This window comes from Sycon ciliatum, chromosome 1 (assembly GCF_964019385.1).
Source record: "Sycon ciliatum chromosome 1, ocSycCili1.1, whole genome shotgun sequence".
Lineage (NCBI taxonomy): Eukaryota > Metazoa > Porifera > Calcarea > Leucosolenida > Sycettidae > Sycon > Sycon ciliatum.
The window spans coordinates 9,732,161-9,746,735 of NC_088643.1; the positions used below are offsets into that span (position 1 = coordinate 9,732,161).

Sequence of the window (14,575 nt, forward strand, 5' to 3'; positions counted from 1 at the left end):
TTCCCTTCGGGAACGGATACGATAATTTACTTTTCTTTTACACACGAGTCACAGAGTACAGTACCACGCGTCTGGATTGTTTTTAACTAATAGTTTCATGCCAGATGGCAATCTTCAGACAACTGATAACTGCTAAAATAGTATTCCAAATCGACAAGAAGCACTACATCATGTACATGTATGGTCCTTCAATAGCAGGTGTATATACATGTATAACAGCCTCATTGCCATTGAGCATCTGCCCTTGCTTTTGATTACGCCACAATTATGCCAACAAAATATGCTGAATTATGCTCGGTTCCACTATGTATTCACGCTGTACATAGAGGATTGAGAAACCACGCATACACACACGGCCATGCCCTAAGCATAATTGTTGTCTAAACCGAAAGATTATGCCGACCTTACACGTTGGAAGCCGTATATTATGCGGAGCATAATTTTTTGACGAAATCCCAAGATTATGCCAAATATTATGCCGGTATAATCCGCCAAGGGGCAAGGGCTAGTATAGCAAGAGTACATGAAGGTTTATTGCTGTCAAAATCCGAAAACATGAAGGTTTATTGTACTCTTGCTGGTAGTGGTAGTCAGTACGAGTCGTACCGGTATACCCCTCCCTGGTAGGCATATGCGGATAATGCCGGCAGAAAAATTGGGAGAATTCGGTACTTTTTCTGGTAAGTTTTATGCATGTTTGGTATGTGGATAAAGAAATGGAGCAGAATTCGAGGAATTGCCCGCCATAAGGTTTGTATGGTTCTGCCAATTTCACTGCGAGGCTGTGCGAGCAGAATCTGCCACCTTTTCGAGCATTACTAGTGACATGTCCGCACACCCCTACTCCCTGGCCTGAGTTAGGCCCAGACAGATCCTGCCGGCAATTCTTTCGGCAAAATATCGAAGAATTGAAAGAGCGGAAATTGCCGGCAAAATCGGAGCAAAATATCGAGATGTTGGGTAAAATCGATGCCTGATACTTGGATTTCCTTGTTTCTTGCCCGTTCAGCAGGATACACTGTACTGCCCAGGATGAGATCATGTCACCGAAATATCACTGCGATTCACTGTGGATTGACATGATTTTGGAAAACTCAGGAACACGTGCGTGGAAACCCGTGTTGAGAAACCGAACCTGCGATTTTTATGAAACGTTGTACGGGATTATCGATTGTACGGGAAGTGAATGAAATACACGTTTTTCCGGAGCAAAATGGAGCAAAATATCGGGATAATAGACCCTTTGCACAATAACGGTCACGTGATCCGAGACGGGGCATCCTCTTCGATTTTTGTGCAGAGTATCAGTTGTTGAGCATGGTGAAACACTGTATTTTTCCATTTTGGAGATGGAGGAGAGAGTGTCGAGTGGTTTGCCATCGATGGCTGTGGAACCCGTGGAGGAGCTGTCAAATAAAGAATGGTCTGTGAAGGAACTGAACAGTTTTCTGCTGAATGAGGGTGCGTATCTGTCTTGAAAAAGAAGGAGTTATTGGAGCGGTAAGTTTTCCGCAGTCAGTGGATATTTCGGATTACTGTAGATTGAAATTTATTTTTATTTTCTCTACCTTCTCTCCTCTGTCGATGTAGAGAACGCTTCTCTATGCAGAACCCTGATGCTCCTAGAACTAAGAGGGGCACCAGTCTTCCTCGAGTGTACCTTCATCATGCCCAACTTTGTCATGCGTCCGAGTGGATGAGTGATGAACTTCTGTTTCCCAGAGTGAGTGCCACACCATGCGTGCTCATCTCCAACGCAGGGGCAAGTCGCCGACGACAGTGAAGAGGGCTAGGGAGCTGATGGAGTAGTACTAGTGAAGAAGCCCGTGGATAGTGTCCATGAGTTTTACTTTGGTGGCTATGTGCATAATGTGAAAGTCTGTCATATCGTGCACACAGCCACAGCTCGAACTCAGATGACTTTCTCCGCACACCTGAGCGATGAGGCTGCGTCGCTCTGCACTTCAACATCAGCATCTCGAGAAGCGCCAGCAAGCAGTCGATCTTCCTTGCAAAGACAGGGATGGTTCATGCCTTTTTCTCAGGCTCCAGAGTCTCTTGGCAGGGCGTTCAGCGTCTTCGCAAAAGCAAGGATGAAAGTCGTCATCGACAAAGTGTTCCGAGCACAACACTGTGAACGATGTCGCAGCAAACTGCGGCCCTCTTCTCGCCAGATAGCGAGGATTCAAGAGTGTGGGATGCCAGCATAGCCAGGGAATGCATGGAAAGACAAGTGGGTTTCTTAGACTAGCCACTAGGGATGACGGTTGCTGCAAACAAGAACCCAACAGTGGTCCTTGGAAAGTATTTTGGAACTTCTTCCTTCAGAACTAAAAAAACTTCAAATGAAAAAGGCTGGGAAGTACATACATGAACGCGTCAGGACCGTGAAAACACAGCCTGTCACAGGAAACTAACTTGATCACGTCCTGCAGCAAACCATGCATGCTGGTTGCATGCCAAGTGTGCAGCGCGTGCACAGCATGCCCCGTCTCGACCCCTCTCGCTTATTGTGCAAAGGGTCTATTATCGAGGCTATATAGCGGAGCATGCAGACTCTGTCTGGGCCTAGCCTGGCCTGGTAGCTGGGTACCCGGGTGCCTGACCAACACCATTCCGGGACCCGTAGACCTACAATACATGTACCTGTTCCGCCACCGGCCTCTGCACTGCAGGTACCGGTAACTGGTTGACGTTGCTGTTGCCATTCGCCGCATTGTTGTTTTTTTTTCAAGAAAAGGCTTCACGTGGAGGAGTGACGTAGACTCACGTGCAGTCGTGCACGTGGCCACGTGCACGCGCGTACGCACGTCGCGCATCAATCATCGATGCATCGTGCATCATGCATGATCATCATAGCGCGCTGCCACAGCCTGCCAGCCTACCACCGAGCTAGCATGCACTGTACTATACTACTCGTACTAGCGCGTATCTAGCTAGCGCTAGCGCTAACGCTAGCAGTAGCACACTTTTCAGTTTTTTTAATTCTTTTTCACTAACTTTTTTATTCATGTATGATTCGATTTTCCTTCGAGTGCATGCAGCAAGACTTTTATTTACAAGATCAACCTTGCTAGCTACGTAGCTACTCGGCTTACTGAAGTGATTGGTCAGTCTCTTCATTTGCTTGCTCACTTCGTAGTATTGATGGCTGCCGAGAAAGAACGTGAGCCGGACACAGTGATCAAGATGCCAACCCCCAAGGAGACTTTGAAGGATTCCTTCATGAAGATCGCGGTGGTGGTTGCTGCATACTGGTAAGGTCTCTCGTTCCACTTCGCTGATTTATGAAATGGAATTATTATCATGCACAGGCATGGTGAGCAGTGTCCTTCCCTCCCGTGGCTTGGAAGCCCCTGCTCACTGTTTTTTATCGTAATAGATACGCACTCCGTGAACGTAGGTTCTTCCATCATTCAGCTACTAGCCTGTACTACGTGCAGACCTACAACTGACCTGATTCTCTCGCCGATCTCCTTGGCCAGAAGGCCGCTCATTACATGACACCGCTCTCATTTCAGTAAAAATATTATATTTTAAATTCCTATTGATTGGGGTCATACGGTAAATTTTGAAAGCATGGCATGTGTAGCTAGTAAGAGTTCTTTCTTTTTATGGAGCACACAGACCATGTTACTGCACCAGTCACTGAAACGAATTCGTGAGAGGAAAGTGAAAACGACGTAGACTACAGTCCATTCATTGGAAACTGGCACCCTAACTTTTTGGTGTCTCACATAGTTCTAGATATCGTGAAAACAACAGTACATCCTGCATTCTGTGACCCGTGCAATTACTCCTTGCCACATTTGAGGCCAGAAAAGTCCAAGAACAGGGAAATAGAAATTCAGCCAGGTTTTACAAAATTAGGACAGGTATGCCATGGCAAAATGTATGGAGAAGCAGATCCAAAACCCAGATTTTTGAGATTTAAAGTGGGTTTTTGATCCTCAATTCGGCCCAAATCCGACTTTCAAAAGCCAGCGGGCCAGTTTCCGATGAATGGACTGTACCTGTATGGGACAAGATCAGTCACTTTGGAGATTGAGCAATTCACGTCATGTGAATGAACTTAGACCAGGCTGGCTACCCACACAAGTAACCCAGTTGACTAAATACACAGGATTCCGGTGTTGCGTGCGGTGGAAAGTGGCTGCAGGCTGCTGGGCTGTGCCGATCCCGTACGCATTTGACCACATCGTAAATTAGTATCCAGTACACATTACTTCCAGGCCAGCTTTGCCGGGTCCCTAGCAGAGTTGTCTTGGGTACCCCAGTCGGCCTGGCCTGGCTTACCGATGTACTGTTGTACATCGGGTAATTTTAGCGAATTTTGCGAAAGGAGTGTTCTCGGAAAAGTTTAGTCACTCCAATCGAAAGTTTGCGTTCTGCACAGCATGCGATATCAAGAGTACATAACCCGCAAGAGTGTGCAACTCCAGCTATGGGGTCTGTGACGGCAGAACTTCATCACATCACGTGACAAACCCGTACACATTTTGTGCACCCTATGCATGATAGATACAGGGTTGTACGCAACCCTGCTTTGGGTTCAAGTCTCTTGTGGTCACTTTGCACTGTTTGCCATGCCAGCGTAACCTTTTGAACCATGCTACGTGATGTGAAGCTCTGCTGTCGCAGCACTGTGTAGGGATTGTGCAGGCAGTTGCACACTCTTGGGGGTTATATACTCTTGGCGATATGCATGCACTCTTTTTGGACATGAAGCACTGCTTTCTAGTAAAATCCTCGCAAATTCATGTTGGTTTATAAATCGGCCGAATCGCTGACGTTTTTACCCGCCAAACTTAGCCGTTTTACAGTACTGTGAAAGGCAGTGAAATCCAACCTGCCGATAAATGAAGAGCTATGTGCGCTGTACGACCATGTGTTCGCCAGGGAGTCGTAAAATACCGGGAGGCGACACGCCACACATTTCACGATCCGAGGATTGCTGCACTCGACCCGCGAAATTTGATGCGTGATTGAAACGTCGTCGTCATCTTCTTTTTCTCAATTGTTTTTGCTATGCTTCGAGGCCTATTCTGGATCTCCAGAGCGAAAGCTGGTTGTTTCTGATACGTACCACGCATTACCTTAGGTTGAGCCGTGGCTTTTAATTTTTTTTGGGAAGTTCACTGCTTTGGAGACGACGGAATGTCAAGGTAAGTTATTCACGAAATGTGCTCAAATTTGAATTGAGTAAGTGCGAATGACACCCTGTTTTCGGAATAGTTCTCCACTGAACACACCATGCCCATGGCCCCTTCATGTTGTCCAAGTTCCATTCTAGGTTTGTGTGAAGTTTCGAGATGAAGTTCGAGGATGTACTCACCTTTCCATGGAAGGGAAAAAAGTAGCATATCAAACAGAATCCATGCAGCATTTGATGCCACTATCCTCATTCTTCTGCATTCAAAGTGTTTCACATTATTGTCCATGAACTACACACAATATTTGTCATTTCTTAACTGTTCATAGCTGTTCATACTTGAAGTAACTGTGTTCTGAACACATTGCCTTCAGGAAACGTAAGGCCGAGTCGCCTGACCGACTGAGCAAAGTTCTCTGCGACGAAAGTCACACTATCGGCAAATGCGCTCAAGGCGAATACCTGTGAATACCCTGTATACTGCTTGATCCACTTATCACAGAAGCATACACACACACGCACGCACACACATACCATGCATACGCCCGTCGCAAGAGAAGAACGCACGTCTGCAAATGCACTGGATGTGCACCCACAGATTTTCTCTTATAGCAACGATAGCGAACAAGATCTGGATGAGACAGATCAAGACTTGCACCAGATAACTGTATAATCCACACAACTGGCAAAGCCATGTGAATCGACCACCAATGCACAACACACATACACCTTTGGACCTTTGGATGCCCATTGCTCCGTGCAATGATAGCATCAGGAGTTGCAGTATTTCCTGTGGCGAGTTAGATCATTGGGCCGACGCTGAAGTCCCTGCCACAGCCGCAAATGAACACTCTAGGCTTTGGCATAGCCGCACACATATACACACACACACACACATACACACACACACACACATACACACACACACACGCATGCTCGTGCAACATTCACATGTCACTGCTTCAGTTGTTTTTAGCTGTGTCATATTGTGTCTTATACAGAGCTTCACTTTGGGAAAAGCTGTTGAGATGCTGGAGAGCACTTGTTGCCATGCTTGCGAAATGCCAGCACCGTTGCATGCCTTCAGCTGGCACACTTCCTGGCGTAGCAGATTTCCAAAACCTGATGCCTTGTGTAACTGTGTCCTGATAACATGCAGGAATGACTCCATCGCCTCAGTAACACTCGCCTGTCTCATTGTCAGCAGTTCGCAAATTCCATGGATTATTTCACCTTCCATAGGCCTGTACACCATGGTGGCACTGCCACTCTTACATGGATCTGCACATAGGCAAAGCAAGGGTTGAGGGCGGAGGTTTATAATGTCAACAATTTACGTACTAGGTAAACACGTAATTTTCAGGACACGAATAAAATAATATCCTGTCACAGGTTCAACACTGTCACATGTCATAGTGAACAGACAATGGACTGGGGCAGACTCCCATTTTTCGGGTGAGTTTGGGGCGCTTAGTATGCTACAGATTATACATTCGTGTTCACAAGGACAAGACGAGACCAAAAAATGCAGACGAGAGAATCTCACCAGTAGTCCACAGCTGAACATCTCCACAACTCAGGTCACCAAGTGGATACGTGGCGTCATCTACATCTTCCACGGTGGACTCATCACTTTGGCAGGCATCTCTGTCAAGCTCCATCATCCTTTACCCCGTCAAGGCACAAACTTAGAATCACCAAATCAACTGCTGACACTCGGACGATTCCTTGGGGGCAGGATTATTTTTTTGATTTTTGGGACCAAACAGCGAACGCGTCCTTTGTGCATGACCTGCGCCGCTTTGACCTCTTGGGGATTCTATATTTTCCCTCAGCACTCGTGCCCGAGCTGAGTCAATCATCCGACGCGGTTGTGCATCTCGTGTCGCCTCCCGGTATTTTACGACTCCCTGGTGTTCGCACTGCTTGCTCCGCACAGCCGCACGGCGGTTGTATTCGTGAAGTTGGATTTCACCTGCTACCGCTTTGCAATTTTATTATTATGAGCATTCCCGCATTGAAGTGTAGCAGGAGTATGCTGTGGCCACAGCTTCCCTTATGCAGAATGGCTTGGGTGATTTTATTATTATGAGCATTCCCGCATTGAAGTGTAGCAGGAGTATGCTGTGGCCACAGCTTCCCTTATGCAGAATGGCTTGGGTGAGAGGAGAGGGGAAGGGACAGCATTATAATCAGGCTTTGCAATATACCGATACAATACGTCAATAGCTGCGCATCTATGTAGTCTATGATTTAACGCCAGTCCTGACACTACTGCCTGTTTATATGCTGCTGTGCACCATGCAGGGTTGTGTCCATTTCTATGGTCTTCCTCAACTCCTACCTATTGAGCAGTAAAGATGTCAAGGTATGTCCGTGTCCTGTTGTCGTCCTTGCCGTTGCAGTGGGTGCCGAATTGAAGTGGATGTTGTCTCTGATGATCTAAAGTTAGACAAATTATCAATGCTCAAAAGGAAGAATGAATAGCATCACAATCAGGCCCGTAGCAGGCAGTCTGGACATGGCAGAACCGATTTTTTCCAAACTTGACCCCACGCGACACAGAGTTCAGACCTAGTTAATTTTTTATTTATTGGAGGCATTGCCCTAATGAGCCCGTACTACATGAATGGACCTGGACATACGTGGCCACGCTCGATACCAGTAGTCAACTATGAGAGCTGTCAACGCCCAGTCAAAATATCAGTTGGAGATGGATTGATAGCATGTGGGTGACAGGCTTGCTGCCCTTTCAATTAAAGTTGGACAGGGAGATCTTGGCGCGCATCGAACGATTGCAGCTGCGCACGCAGTAGCAGCATGGGCCTAGCGCCTGCCAATACTGCCTTTGGCTAGCTTAGGCGGGTCCAAGTGACAGTGCGGTGACACATCGTTGTCACGCAGGTGACCTGGTAGCTGACATGCTTAGCACTGAGGGGCTGACTCTAGCACTGTCACTACTGAGTTATAATGTGTGTAGTGGTGGCATAGACTGAACTGAATTACTATACTGTGGGATTGCGCTTCTTCATTTCACAGTTTAATATCCCCTGTGTAACATTGTGCTTGTCATGAGTTCTAGCCACTCGGTATTCGTACAACCTTCACTGAAGAGATCTGTGTGATCTACACAGCTGTACGGAGGAATTATTTTGTCGATGTCTGCAACTGGGAGTCATGTTGCTGGTGTAAATGAGGTCGGCCACCGCATGTGGTGGAGGTGGAACAGATTCATACATACAGAAGCACCTCAAAATTCCAGATGACTGGACCACACAACAGCTATATTTGATACTGATAATGTTAGTATTTCAGACAATCCAAGTCTTCTTCAGAATACAAGAGGCATATTGGGTTGCTGAATGAAGGAAAGAATATACTTTCAACCCTTCTCTCTCTCTCTATCTCTGTCTCTCTCTATCTATCTCTCTCTCTCTGTCTTTCTCTCTCTCTCTCTGTCTCTCTCTCTCTCTCTCTGTCTCTCTCTCTCTCTCTCTGTCTCTCTCTCTCTCTCTCTCTCTCTCTCTCTCTCACACACACACACACACACACACACACACACACACACACTGTCTCTCACTCACTCTTGTTCTCTCCGGCTTTCTCTGTCGTATCTTTGTGCTGTAGCTGGATGCACCACTGTTCATCACCTTCTCGCAGTGTGTCACTGGCGTCGTCTGCCTCTTCCTTCTCAGCAAGTTCGGCTCGGGGATGCAGTTCCTGGACGAGTTCCCAGCGTTCCAAATCAGCACTTCGCTCATGTTGCAGGTATGTACTGTTCAGCATGTTCAACTTTCCAAGCTCTGAACACTGATCATGGTGGTCCAGCCAGTGGGTTGGCTTATCGAGGCTTCAAGGCCATACTATAACAGCAAAGTTTGCACATCCACGTTAGCACCGGCTTACAACTATGTTGAGAAACAGCCGTACTGGGCACAGGGTAAAGTGGAAGTGCTGCTTGTGTCTGAACTCTGGAAGGAAATATGTCTTGACTCATTGCCTGCACAGGCACCGGCCGGCCCTCCTATGATATCTTCATACGTTTTTGGGAGACCTCTACGATAACAGCAGCATTCTAGCTAGGGAAGCGGGGGAAGGGCAGCACCCCTCTCCCACCCTCTCCCACCCTACTCATTTTTTCGATCTTTTCAGTTCAGACAGTGAAAGTGCAGCCACAACTCGATCGTTCTGGGCGATCTGTGCGCCCGTACGTTGCATTTTGTGTGAAAAGGCAATAGAGAACAGGGCAGAAATGGGTGAACTGTTCGTTTCCCCTACCCCCTCCCCATGCCATAAAATGTTTCCTGGCTAGAGCCCTGTTGTAGTTGTTTTTTATGACGACGAAAAGGACGCTGTGTGCTATCAACATTACTTTGTACAGGTCCCAAACATCGTGTGAATATGGAAATGGCAGAGAGGACGAGTGGAGAAAAATAAGATGGGAAGATATGTTGACGAATAGTTCATAGCTGTTTCATGTATCGGTGAACAACTAGTCACCTTAAAAGATGGGGAGTTCACATGGGCATAGCCCTGTGGCAACACTCAACAAGACTGTTGCAAGACCTGTACTAACAAATGTTACGTTTTGTCTGTTTTGTCCATGTGTTTCCCCGCAGCTTCTACCCTTGTCGGCAGTGTTCGTGGGCATGATTGCTTTCAACAACCTGTGCCTGAAGTATGTCGGTGTGGCATTCTACAATGTGGGTCGTTCGTTGACAACGATTTTCAACGTGGTACGTACATGCATCCCGTGTTGGCTTTGTGGTAACTTCAGGCTGCTGCTGCTGCTGCTGGTGGTATGTGCCAGCTGACGTGCTCGTGGTCTAATGTGATGTGAGCTGTGCATTAAATGGTGGATGCTAACAGGGTTGCTGTATACTTCCCTGTGTCATTTCTCCACTCGTTGTGCATTGAGAAGAATTTCTCCCTTGGTGTCGTCCGCGGTGATTGTCCCCTGCTGTGTAACACGTTATTTTCAGTGTAATTTTCGTTTCAGTTATTTCAGTAGTGAAGCCAGCCAGGCACCTAAATAGCCCCAGGATCTGCACTGTATGTGCAGGGAATACTGGTCGCCTAATTCTACATTACACCTGAAACCTGGCAGGTCCCTGGCACCGAAATTTTACTTCACCTAAATGTACATTGTTATACAGTACAGGATTCGTGGTGCTCCTGTGTCTTGTGTAAGATAGCTCTATTCGAATGCATATTGAACACTCTACTGAGCCAGAGGACTCTCACTTGCACTACTCATCTCTGTATGTTTTTCACCCGCCATGTGCAGGTACTGTCATATCTCATTCTGCGACAAGGCACATCGCCGCGTGCCATCATCTGCTGCTCCGCCATTATCGGTGGCTTCTTGCTCGGCGTCAAGCAGGAGAACAAGTCGGCAACGAAATCGGTGAGTCCAGACCTGTCATGGTGTGTTGTCTTTGTGTGTGTGTGGGGGGAGGGGGGGTGGTATGTGTCTGTGTGGTTGGTGATGGTGAATTCATTAGTGGGTTGGTGTAGTTAGTAATATCTATTGGCAAAGTCGTACAGAGTTGCGGAGTGTGTGTGTCTGTGTGTAAACACTTGAGCTACTCAACCCTGACTCTACTCTGTGTGTGTGTGTGCACTCGAACGTTTGCAGGGTAACGACTCCGATCTCTTCCTGGGCGTGTTCTTCGGCGTCAGCGCTAGCTGCTGCGTCGCTCTCAATGCCATCTTCACCAAAAAGTTCTTGCCGCTCGTCGAAGGCAACCTGTGGCGCTTGCAGATGTACAACAACCTGAACGCGTCACTTCTGTTCTTGCCTCTGATCTTCATCTTCGGCGAGTTTTCCGTCCTGATGAAGTACCCCAAGCTGTCTTCGCTCTCCTTCTGGGGCATGATGCTGCTGAGCGGTGTGATGGGCATCGCCATTGCCTACGTGACTGGGCTGCAGATTCGCGTGAGTGTTGATTGGCATGGCCGTGATGGCATGGAAATGAAATGCGGCATTTTGGTTTTTGTTTCTCCTCTGTGGTGTGAATAGTACTCTGGCTGTGTGAAGTGCTTTGAATTCGTCAAAAAAAATCTTTTGGTGCTAGTCGTACTGCTGGGGCTCATTGCATGCTTCGTGAGTAATCTGTCTTCGGTCCTGCCTGCGAACTGACCAGGCTGCGTTGGTACATGTACATCTCTCTTGGTGCTTGTTCTCATGCAAGCATTGTGTCGTTGTGCAGGCAATGCACACACATACACACGCACGCACACACACATTCACATGCACGCGCGCGCTCTTTGTTCGGATTTGAGCTGTTCTGGGTGCAGGTGAACCTCGCTTGTCCAGACACCTTTAGTCAGGAACCCAGGGCGATGTGTCTGCATAATCCAGTTCATAAATGTCTTGTTGTGCACAACAAGATTCAAACCTACAACAAAGGAGAAACTCCAGTACAGATACCAGGTACAGAGGATCCAGATAGTTGAGGCTCGGCTGTACGTTTGATCAATAGTACTAAGTATGTCCATGAAGTAGATAAGAGTGGGAAACCAAGTATGCGGCCGGGAAAAGCGTAGTTCGTCGTTTACTTCGTTTTGACATCATTAATTATGGTGATAAACTAATGCCACTGACCACGGTACGGGACAACAGTGGAATTGCGGCTGCCACGACTCATCAAAAGTGACGTAGACGACGAATTCCGCTGTCCAGAGCCCGTTGGGCAAAGTTGCACGCTGCTCTGGTTTATGCATTCTTGATTTGATACGTACACGTGCATTTTATATACAGTAAAACCTGTAACTAAAGACCACCGTGACTGGCGACCAGCCTGGTACTACAGACCACTTCGCCAGGCACGGACGGTCTCACATTCGTATAATATGGTTGTCGGTGCAAACCTCTAACTAAGGACCACCTGCCACTAAAGACCGCTTTCTCTGGCCCCAACGGGTGGTCGTTGGTCACAGGGTTTACTGTACAGAGTACCACACGTAGGTTTTTGAGCTTTTTAAACTTACAGTAGAACATGCAAGGTGTGTGTGACTCTACTAGTACTAGCAAGAGTCCATAAACAAGAGTATGCAACTGTGATCTCTTTTCTATGGGCCAGATGCGCGGTGCGCTGCCTTCATTACATCATTCAGCTGCAGTCCGCGCACTGCGGAAAATCAAACACCGCACTTTCCCTCTGGTTTGAAATGAACTTTCGTACGGAACTGGAGTTCACTCGCCAGAATTTAGAGATCGCGTAGGTACTGGAACGACTCGAGCAAAAACGGATGGGCTCGTACGAGAAATTGTGAGTTTGAATGCATGCTTTCAGAGCGTGATGAAGGCAAGTTACGTAATGAACGCAGCGCGCCGCGCACTGACCCATCACCACAGTTGCATACTCTTGTTTATGCACTCTTGGTACTAGGGTGAATAGCGGTGTCGTCGTGAACTCTGTTCCAGGATTCGCACTCTACTTCAGGAAACTAAAATCTTCGTCCGCTGCTGCTGCTCTTGTCTTATCTTGTGTCGTGTGTGCGTTAGGTGACGAGCCCGCTGACGCACAACGTGAGCGGCACCGCCAAGGCGTGCGCGCAGACCGTCCTGGCCGTCGTCTGGGCCTCGCAGTACAAGTCCTTCCTCTGGTGGGTCAGCAACGTGATGGTCATGTGCGGGTCCGCCGCCTACACGTTTGTTCGGCAGCGCGAGATGCAGATTGCGCGCGCCCAGGAGGCCGCTCAGGCCAGCGAGAACAAAGCCTAGTTGAGTCGGCAGTCAGAGAAGCTGGAGTGGAATTCTGGAATTCGCCCACGGTATGTGACTCAACATGACTTTTGAGTACTGAGCTTTTTTTTTATGTCGTATCTTTTTTTCATCGTCATCACCTCTACTATCTCTTCCCCTACTCATTCTATATTGCATGGTCACTCTACCGAAACCAGAAAAGTGTTATCCTATCGTGCTATTCTACGTCTGCGTCCAGCTTCCGTCTTGTGTGTCTATCTGCTGTTTCGTATGGCCTTTGTCTTGACTGACTGCTCTAGTTTCTGCCAGATATGTTTGCAATGGTATTTTAGCCAGGAGCTTGAGCCGTTTTCTCCGGATTCTTTTCATTTCTTTTACGTCTATCGATGTAGTACTCGTGACTATCCACGTAGGGTATCTGTGAGTAGCGATGCTGTTATGATAATGGCCGTTTGCTCCGGACTTGCGCCGGTACATGTATTGACTGTATATACTAACCTTACCTTACAATGTAATGCTATGAAGATTGTTACCTCCACAGCGATTTATGACGCTCTGTGCACAAATAGGTGTGCAACTACAAAATGTCAGTGCCGCAGGTGTTCATTTCATGATGTTGCACCAGGCCCTCCTCTTGGTGAGGCCTGGTTTGCACATGTGGACGGTATGTGTTGTCTGTTACAATGCACGTCTCGTTTTGGAATTCCACGTACTGGCAGACGTTGTTTTCATGCAGGCGCATTCACACCGGCACGTACACGCTGCTCGTACAACTGTGCGTGCAGCTATTTTGGACACGAACTGCCCGGAACGACAAAACGGTCCAGGGTTCTGCAAACATCGTCTACGTTTTCGTATCAGGTATTCAGTTTTCCTGCCATGTTCTCATGGCTATTCGGACGAAAACTACCAACACTGGCGCCTGGCAATGGCTGGAACTCACGACCCATCGTACCCCCCCCCCCCCCCCCCGCGAGTAGGTACGGTGTGAGGACACGGCCTGTTGGGGTGGGGAGCAGTGTTGTTTTCTTCGTTTGAATTTGCTACAACAAACTGACAGCACTGTCCAGTGACAAGGGAGCGAATGTAGCAAGAAGGACCCACGGTGTGTGTGTGTGTGTGGAATTTCACTTCAAGGTTGGTACCAGTGCATCTAGTGTCTGCTTCTATCAAAGCAGCGTGCTGTCTATACTGGTTACCCCAGCAAGTGTAGGGTGTGCAGAGGTAACTGTCTTGGCCGTTTTACGCCGATGTACTCCGTGTGGTGTAGACCAGGTGTGCATTGGTGGTCGATTCACATGGCTTCGCCAGTTGTGTGGATTAGACAGTTATCTGGCGCAAGTCTTGATCTGTCTCATTCAGATCTTGTTCGCTATCGTTGCTATAAGAGAAAATCTGTGGGTGCACATCCAGTGCATTTGCAGATTTGCGTGCTTCTCTTGCGATGGGCGTATACATGGTACATGGTACATGGTACATGGTACATGGTACATGGTACATGGCCGGTGTGAGTGTGTGTGTGTGATCCCCGGTAGCCTAATCGGTCATTGCATAGTCGTTTAGAGTCATCTAGCCTTGACTATGCAGTAACCATGGTAACCGATTCCATGCCATTCCGGCGCCCTCGAGTTCAGTGCCAACCAGGTGAGCGCGGCCGTTTCAGCGCTAAATAATTATGTCAGCACCGCATACCTCAGCGCCAGAAGATAAAA

The 14,575-nt window shown here is 47.8% G+C and overlaps 1 protein-coding gene across 1 annotated transcript; it reads left to right on the forward strand.

Moving 5' to 3' along the window:
• Window positions 1–3,020: 3,020 nt before the first annotated feature.
• On the forward strand, window positions 3,021–13,401 carry LOC135812462 (GDP-fucose transporter 1-like). Its single transcript, XM_065325823.1, has 7 exons — window positions 3,021–3,257; window positions 7,460–7,520; window positions 8,780–8,920; window positions 9,772–9,888; window positions 10,440–10,559; window positions 10,791–11,090; window positions 12,663–13,401. Exons 1-7 carry the CDS (start codon window positions 3,148–3,150, stop codon window positions 12,879–12,881), a joined length of 1,068 nt encoding a protein of 355 aa, XP_065181895.1. The 5' UTR covers window positions 3,021–3,147; the 3' UTR covers window positions 12,882–13,401.
• The last annotated feature ends 1,174 nt before the right edge of the window (window positions 13,402–14,575 follow it).